Raw genomic sequence first — 8,868 nt, forward strand, 5'->3', positions numbered from 1 at the left:
TTTTATGAGAAGCAAGAAATAAACCAGCTGCAGGGAGTAGAGTACTATGTATGCATTAGTATGCATGTGGCAAAGTCCAAGGAGAGGGTTTAGCGGCTTTAATTTAATTAGCTGGGTGTTTAAGTCGAGACCTGGGAGTAGCTAGGCAAGTTGCATGAGTAGCAGGAGCAGGCGAAAGCAGAGTGAAGATTTAAGGTCATCAACCAACAAGCAGCAGACAAGTTGGTTGCAAATAAACCTGCAAAATCAATTTCAGCATCAGAGAAATGCATAAGCATGCATGCGTGCATGGTGTTGCTTGCCTCTAAATGTGCCTGGCACGGTGGCACCATTCCTGAGTCCTGACTGCAGAAATGCAGATAAGATATATGCAGTCCGGATAGTCAGGTAGAATTAAATTGATATGAACGTACCGTGCATATAGTAGGTCGAAACTGTCATTGTTTGTAGCCCTGTGGTTGTGTCGTCAGTTTCCAAAAAAGAAGTCTTTGCGGTAGTTAGATCACGTACGGTGCTTCATTACTGCACATCTTTTCTATTTCTTTTTCTTTTTTTTGCCGCCAGGACTCTTTACGTACTGTACTCGCGGTTGGCCTTGCAGTGACAGTAGTAGATTTGAGAGCAATACAATCATAACTGTCTCCTGTTGGTAGTTGGTTAGTTACATAACCTCCACGCATCATGCATGCATCAACCGCTTCCCTGGGACTATGATGGGACTCCTATCCTATATATTGGCCCCCATGCAGGAGAAGAAGGAAGCAGCACAACGACCTCTCTTGCATATTGCTCTCTGCATGTGTTGCTGCGTGCAAAGCAGCAGCTCTTGCTTGCGAGATGATGTCTGAGATGGGGAATCTCCTTGCACGCCGCCAGGCGCTGCCGCCCGCCATTGCCGTGGCGGTGGTGGTGCTGCTGCTCGGCCACCATCCACGAGCGTTGGTGCAGGCGCAGCCTTCGCCGGGCTACTTCCCGAGCGCCACGGTAGGGTCCATGGCCTTCTCCGAGGACTACGACAACCTGTGGGGGCCGCAGCACCAGACGCTGTCGCAGGACAAGATGGCGCTCACCCTCTTGATGGACCGCACCTCAGGTCAGTACGTAGTCGTTGTTAGCAGTTGGCACTTGGCGGTTGGCACAATCCTACCGGCTGTGATGATGATGATGAGTCCTCGATCAGTCCTGAAATCTAAATCGTCGTCGTCTGAACCTGTAAACAAACAAACTCTGATTGATGATCACCGTATGCATCGACAGGCAGCGGTTTCAAGTCGAAGCGCTCGTACCGGAACGGCTACTTCGGCGTCTCCATCAAGGTCCAGCCGGGCTACACCGCCGGCGTCAACACTGCCTTCTACGTACGTCGTCGATCACTGTGCACTTAGTAGCATCATCAGTAACTACGTACTACCAGTAGTGACAGTGACAGTGATACGAAGATGCAAACAATACTGCATGCAGCTGTCGAACAACGAGCTGTACCCGGGGAAGCACGACGAGATCGACATGGAGCTGCTGGGCACGGTGCCGGGGGAGCCCTACACGCTGCAGACCAACGTGTACGTGCGGGGCACCGGCGACGGCGCGCGCCTGGTGGGGCGGGAGATGCGCTTCCACCTCTGGTTCGACCCGGCGGCGGACTTCCACCACTACGCCATCCTGTGGAACTCCGACGAGATCGTCTTCCTCGTCGACGACGTCCCCGTCAGGCGCTACGCCGCCAGTGCTGCGGGGGCCGCGGCGTTCCCGAACAGGGAGATGTGGGCGTACGGCTCCATCTGGGACGCCTCCGACTGGGCCACCGACGGCGGCCGCTACAGGGCCGACTACCGCTACCAACCCTTCCTGGCGGGCTTCCGGGGGTTCAGGACCGCCGGCTGCGAGGCCGCCGCGCCCGCCGGGTGCCGCCCCGTGCCGGCGTCCCCCGCCGGCGCTGGGCTCAGCGTGCAGCAGCGGGACGCCATGCGCTGGGCGCAGCAGAGGTCCATGGTCTACTACTACTGCCAGGATTACACCAAGGATCACTCCTTATACCCAGAGTGCTCGCTCGCTACCTAGCTGATGAGTGATTCATTAAGATTATACTAAGCATGCACCCTGCCGTGCGTAAATAACACTAGTTCGTATACGTGGTTACTGGCTAGTAATTGAAGCATGAAGCAGCTATAGCAGAGCGGCAATGGAGGCGTGCGAGTGAAGCGCCGCCCTACGTAGTACGTACCATTCTAAAATTGTTCATTGGTGGTTGAGGCGTGTGGTGAGCAATATATTTATGAGCTCCAGATGCACAAGTCTGGATCCATATATGTAATGCATAATAAGTCCATTATGTAAAAGAACATTTCTATTATACTACTCCCTCCGGTCCATTTTATGTGGCGCACACGCATATTAATATTCAAACTTTAAAAACTTTGACTAATAATTAGTCTAATAATTTTTAATTATTATAATACAAACTCTATATGATTAGATTTTTAAGGAATTATACTTTCTAATGATTATAAGTTTATAAACATAAATAATGTAATATAAAGTAAATGAATGGTTAAAGTGTAATTTAGGAGACCGTGTCATTCTAACTTGCGTCAGATATAATGAACCGGAGGGAGTATGTTATTAGCTGAGTACCTCTTCTTTGAATGTTGTGTTGCCCATACGGTTTCGGAGCTGCATACACATTACACATCGATTTAATGCTTTTCAACCTTGTAATATTTCTCATATATATATTCGGGAGTTAGCCTTAGTGTTTAGAAGGGGGTTTCAAAACTTTTCTATTACCAGGGGCTATAGCTATTTGGTAGTCACTTTGGTTATACATAAATGGCTTGGTGCTTAAAAAGAAACAAGCTCAACGCGGTCACAAATCACAATGTTTCCCTCCTAGACACGACTGATAGTCATTAGAGTGCAGTGCTCTTATCTTTTAGTTTGACTAAGTTGTGTTTTGTATACTTTTATGCAGAGGACTGAGGTAAATTTATAATTATTATATGAGATTGTAAATTAATGAAACTCTTCGTAAAAAGACTAGCTAGCTAATGCTCTACTCTGCTGACGTGCTGCCTAATTATGAAGATCTGCAGCTTTTCCTCGCTTTGAGCACCCAAAAGGTAATACCTTGCTAAACGTGGATCTTCTTCATCCAAGGCCAAGGCCTGTACAAATCAAGTGGTAGTGGGCTCTAATTAATGGCCTGCTTGGATTGAAGTCCACGAAGAGCTGCCTCATCACCATGCAGCAATCTTAGGCGTCCATTTTTCGGCATCTAGGATGAATTCAGTGCCTAGGTGAGCACTCTTGCTGCGCGTACATACAATCGAACAACAACACATACAACTCGAGCACATGACGAACGACACACACAATTATAACAAGCTAGTGAATTCGATTGAGCACCTAGTGGATGTGTTGTTCGATTCGCAATTTGGCTTATGTTGATTTGTTGTGAGAGAAAAACATTGTTCGTTCGCTGAAAAGTACAGCTGAAGTAATGCAACAGAACAGGACCTGAGATACACGATGTGGAACAGATTGGATTTCGATATTGGCAGTGCTAGTGTCCGGACGTCCAAATGGACGCCCGCGCCTACACTCCGTCTCCCCCGTGCACCCGCAACCCGCGTCCGCTTAGGGGGGCCCGCGCTGCTCGACCCGCTCGACTGCACGTGGGGAGTCCCCGCATGCACCACCTCTGCTTCGATCTCACGTGCATGCATGCGTCCAGCAGCTGCAACAGGTGACTACAGCAGGTGGCTACGCCAGCATCCAGAAAGAGGGGGAGGGGGCGGCGGATGCCCAGCCGGCGCCGGGAGTAGGAGGAGGAGACACCGAGGTGAAGGTGAGTCAGCAGAAAAGCGAAGAAAGAGATGCAACACCCGATCTACTTTTGAAACATCCGAATGCAACACTTGCAACATACGTCTGAAGGCAGATGAAACACATGAAACATGCATCTGAAACACTAACTGCAACACCAGATCTACTTTGGAAACATCAAAATAAAACACTTGCAACATATGTACGAAACAGCTGAAACACTTGAAATATGCGTATGAAACAGTTGCAAAAAACACCTGAAAACACTTCATGTGTGAAAACATATGCATCATCTAGATGAAACACTTGCAAACATATGTCTGGAAAACGAGATGAAACATTTAGAACATACACTTGAAACATACGTGTATAGCCATTACAACATGTGCAACATTCCGATCTACTTTAGCAACATCAACATGAAACACTTGCAACATCCAGATGAAACATCTGAAACACTTGAAACATACTCTTGCAACATGGGCTTTGCTTGGACGAATGGAGGCACGCCGGCACAGAGGTCGACGACGGCGCATGGACCTCGTTGTGGCGTCACACTAATCTCGTCCCCCTCAGCTGCTTGTTGAAGCATCCGTCGTGGGGCTCGCCGGCTCGGTGGAGGCGGCCGCGACGAGTGGGCCGGCCGCGGCGAGGAGGCGGGCAAGGCAGTCTGGGCCCGGTGAGGAATGCGACGCGGAGAAGGCAGCACGGGGAGGCAGTGCGGAGGAGGCCGCAGGGGATGGGGCGCGGCGAGGCGGGGTGGGGTGGGCGGATGGGTATGGCAACGCAGGAAGGAAACGGTGCAGCGAGCATTGGGGCGCGCGGACGAAACGATCGAATAGGGTTGCTAGGCGAGCAGCGCGTGCGGGAGTGAGTGGTGGGAGACGTCTGTCCATCCAGACGTCTTAATTGTACCATTGTCGTTTCGATATAGATCTTGATTTCCTGATAGAGAGAGACCTAAATAGGCCAATCCGTCTGCTGGTTTACATGATGTGCAATCTGCTTGCACGCGTTGACGAATTTGATCCGGGAAGGGGAATTCTGGTGAAGGGAAGTTCTCGGACCGGCGGTCCAGCTGACATATAATATACAATATAATATACATACAAGTATACAACTTCCATATATTGTTATTTTATCGTGCGATCCGTGTGTTTTTAATACAAAAGTTTAGTTGTCCCGTAGGAACGGTACGGGCACAAACCTATTTACATATACGTGTGTACATGATTATATGGAGATGCAGTTGAACTTATTCATGGATTTATTGACGCATTAAAGAAATATATATCGTAGAATTCTTTCTGCCGATATAAAATATTATTTTAGTCGTATCACGAAAAAGTCTATACAGTAGAGTTTGTGAGCCTACGACGTCGCGCTCTCCGTGATTGTGTTAATTTCACGAACTTTGCTTTTTGAATTAAATGTCACTTTGACATCGATATTTAATTTAACAGTATTATTATCTTATCGTGCGATCCGTGTGTTTTTAGTACAAAAGATTTATTTGTCCTGTAGCAACGTACGAATACGCTACCTAGTATATATACATCCATAGCAGGAGTTTCGTCAATAGTTCCAAAACGAGAAGAAACATGGCATCGCGCCGCCGCCTCCTACGCAGCAACAGCAACGTCCTGGTATCTGTGCGCGATGGAAAGGTGAGCTACCTCGTCTTCAGGTTCGACGTGAAGCACCTCTTCACCGATGATAAGAGCAGTAGCCGCCGCGACCGCCGCAGGAGGCGGCCTCCAGAGGTGCTCCCGTTACCTCCGAGCCACGCGGCTTGCTTTCGACGTCCCCTCTGCTTCCCCATGGACTTGGCCGCTTCTCCTGGCGGGGACAAGATCGTCACCGCCAGCACGGACGGGCACATCATCATGGTCTACGACGCCACCAGGTCCCAGTTCACCTATGACCATGACCTAGGCTGCTGGAAGCGCTGGCCCATCCTCCTCGCCTTAAGCAGCAGGCCGGCAGAACGCCGCCGCCGCCGCGACAACGACATGTCAATGCTGGTCCCGACCGGTGGCCCCGACTTGTCGAAACCAGACCCCTACTTCAAGGCTCTCTGCCTCACGTCCGACGACCGCCTGCAGCCCCTCCCCATTCCTCTGCCCCTGCTGTCCCTGCCGTTGCCGGCCAACTGGAGGTGCTACGGCTACAGGGCTATGGTGACGTCCTACTTCGTCGCCAGCGGGCGCGTGTTGCTGTCCGTGGGCGAGGAGGCGGGCAAGGGAACCTACTCCCTGGACATGGCGGCGCCATTGGCGCCGCGAGGGGAGCTGGGTGCTGCCCCTCGTGGGACGAGCGGTGTACACCCCTGACCTGGGCCTGCTCTTGGGCTTCACGCCCGGGTGCCTAGCCCTGTGCACCATCGACATGGAGGCCAGGCCCCTGGTGATCCGGAAGCAGTGGACGAGGGCTACTCTCTTGAGGAAGACTATTTCTACTTCGGGGGCCTGGCCTACCTTGGAGGAGGCAGGCTCTGCATCTCATGGTCCAGCCCCTACCGGGACCAAGGCAAACGCATGATTCTCGCCCTCACGGCGGTGGAGCTGAAGATGATGAATTAATCCGGCGAGTCAAATATATACTCGGGTTTCCGCTTCTCGTTCCAGATTCTTCTCCTAACTTCTCTCCCTCACCCGTCGGTCTCTCCCTCTCCCTCTCGATCTCCACGCGGACAGGGCGGCGACGGCGTGGGCGGGCACGGAGGCTGCGGCCGGCCTCCTCCTCTCCCCCTCGTGCCGCGCCGTGCCGGCCGTGCCCGCACCTCCAGCTCACGGCGCGAGGCGCTGCCGGGTCGGCGGGCTGCGGTGCGACACCGCTCGTGGGCGAGCCAGTGGCCGCAGGCGTGACTGCCCCCGGTGATGCCTCCTCCATTCTGCTCTGCGTGTGCTCATGTGCTACAGGAACCCCCAACTGCCTGTGCTGGAGGTAGCGACCGCCCAGCGCCGACCCCATCCCCGGCATGGTGCCCTGCTCCCGCGTGGATACGCTCGCCGACGACAGCAGCGGAGGCTACGTAGACGACGAGGTAAACTCCCAGCTCCCCTCTCTCTTGCTCTCACTTTCTCTATTTTGATGAACGTCACACCACCTCGCAGCATAGACCTTGTTTGTGCAAATATGGCTCCAAACTGGCCAATGGAAAAAGGTTTAGAGGCTTTTACATGTATGCCATTAAAAAGTTTATAATTACACATAAGCCATTAAAAAAATTGACCACACACGAGTGCCATCGTTCTAAACTTCTTAGCTCTCTAAGCCATTCCGTCGGTGTTCCGTTCGTTTTTCACTGTTACATGTGGGCCCGGTCAGTATAAAGGTCCAAAATACCCTTCTCTCGTCCACACCGCTCGCGCTCGCGTTTGAGGCCGGCGGAGCTCGCACCCGCGCCCGGCAGAGCTCATGCTCGCGCTCGCTCCTGCCCCGGGCACCGGGCTTGAGCTGTTGCACCTACTGGCCGTGTGGCACAAGGGCCCACCGCACCTCCGCCTCACTGCCGTGCACGAGCACAGGGACGTGCTCACGCAGACTGCCATGGAGCTGACCAAGGAGGCGGAAGCGTCGCTCATCCCCCTGAAGCACGCCAGCGCCAGCCTCGGCGTCCCTAACAAGGCCGAGGCGAGCGAGTTGGCGGTGCACACGTCGGCGCCGAGGCCGAGCTTGATCACGGTCGTGTGTGCGGCGTGGCCGTCACCTAGCGCGCCGGCGCGCGTGCAGCACTTGACGCGGTACGCCGTGAGCGCGTGGAGCGGGAGGCGGACTCGATGTGGCGTGGCCGCGGACCCGAACGCCGGCTTGGCGAGGTCGCGGACGACGGGGTCGTCTCCCGGCTTGGCAGGGCGGCGAGGCTCAACTGTGCAGGCCGTTGCGGCCAGCAGCGGCGGCGTCCACTGCAGGCCGGGCTGCTCCGACCGCGCGGCCCTGGGTGCGGCGAGCGCACGCATGGGCGCACGCGGCTCGGGGAGCATGCGGTCGTGCAGCCATGGCGGCCGGAACTCGCGGGGCGGGGTGCGCAGGGCTAGGGTGGCGCTGGAGGTCTCACGGCCGACGGCCATGGCGGGCAGGGGCGCACGCGGCCATGGCGGCTGGAGCTCGTGGGGTGGGGCGCGCGGGGACAGGGCGGCGCTGGAGGTGTCGCGGCCGACGGCGCGGGACGCGTCCGGCGGCGGGCGCGGACGGGTGCTCGTCGGAGCTCGGCCATCGTCAGCCTCGCCCCTGGCCACGCACGGGACCGGAGGTGCCGGTCTGACCACCTCCGGCTGCTGGGGGCGCCCGGGGCAGGAGCAGCGCACGGCGCAGGAGGTGAAGAGCCCCGCTCGGCGGAGCTTGGTGACCGCCTCGGCGCCGCTGCTCCGCGCAGCCGCCTAGCCTAGCCCCGGCCGCCGCGAGCGCGGGCGCGGGGGAGCTCTGCCCCGGCCGCCGCGGGTGGGCGCGGGCGAGCTCCGCCCCGGCTAGCCGCCGTGGGCGCGAGCGCGGGCGAGCTCCGCCCCGGCCGTTGCGGGCGCGCGCGGGCGAGCTCGGCCCCGGCCAGCCGCCGCGGGCGCGGGCGAGCTCCACCCCGGCCGCACGCACGAGAAGAGAGAGAGAGAGAGAGAGAGAGAGAGAGAGAGAGAGAGAGAGTTTGAGAGAGGATAGGGATGAGAGGGGTATTATGGACGTTTTGACTGACCTGACTCACTTGTCAGGACTTCTAAACGGTGAAAAACGAACGGAACACCGACGGAATGGCTTGGAGAGCAAAGAAGTTCAAAACGATGGCACTCGTGTGCGGTCAATTTTTTTAATGGCTTGTGTGTAATTACAAACTTTTTTAATGGCATACATGTAAAAGTCTCAAAGGTTTATGGGAGTTTGGCTCCGCCAGATATGCCTCCATTTGTTTTACCACGAGTTAATACAAGATTTCATTTATTCTGCCTGATCTATGCGACTGTTCTTAGTGCCTGATCTATGTGACTGTTTTCAATGTGTGGACAGGTTGTGCTAAATCTCCTTTCTTTGGAAAGCAATGGGGCTGCAGGTATACAT

At 54.8% G+C, this 8,868-nt stretch overlaps 1 protein-coding gene across 1 annotated transcript; it reads left to right on the forward strand.

Moving 5' to 3' along the window:
• The first annotated feature begins 741 nt into the window (after positions 1 to 741).
• LOC136509567 (probable xyloglucan endotransglucosylase/hydrolase protein 32) lies at positions 742 to 2,378 on the forward strand. Its single transcript, XM_066504330.1, has 3 exons — positions 742 to 1,093; positions 1,258 to 1,358; positions 1,462 to 2,378. The coding sequence occupies exons 1-3, from the start codon at positions 838 to 840 to the stop codon at positions 2,056 to 2,058; spliced, it is 954 nt and encodes a 317-aa protein (XP_066360427.1). The 5' UTR covers positions 742 to 837; the 3' UTR covers positions 2,059 to 2,378.
• Positions 2,379 to 8,868: the final 6,490 nt, after the last annotated feature.

Source organism: Miscanthus floridulus, chromosome 1 (assembly GCF_019320115.1).
Source record: "Miscanthus floridulus cultivar M001 chromosome 1, ASM1932011v1, whole genome shotgun sequence".
Taxonomy (NCBI): Eukaryota; Viridiplantae; Streptophyta; class Magnoliopsida; order Poales; family Poaceae; genus Miscanthus; species Miscanthus floridulus.

Coding starts and splice junctions, on each gene's coding strand:
- LOC136509567 (XM_066504330.1), top strand. CDS start 838: ATGATGTCTGAGATGGGGAATCTCCTTGCACGCCGCCAGGCGCTGCCG. Junction 1,094..1,257: donor CTTGATGGACCGCACCTCAG/GTCAGTACGTAG, acceptor ATGCATCGACAG/GCAGCGGTTTCAAGTCGAAG. Junction 1,359..1,461: donor GCGTCAACACTGCCTTCTAC/GTACGTCGTCGA, acceptor TACTGCATGCAG/CTGTCGAACAACGAGCTGTA.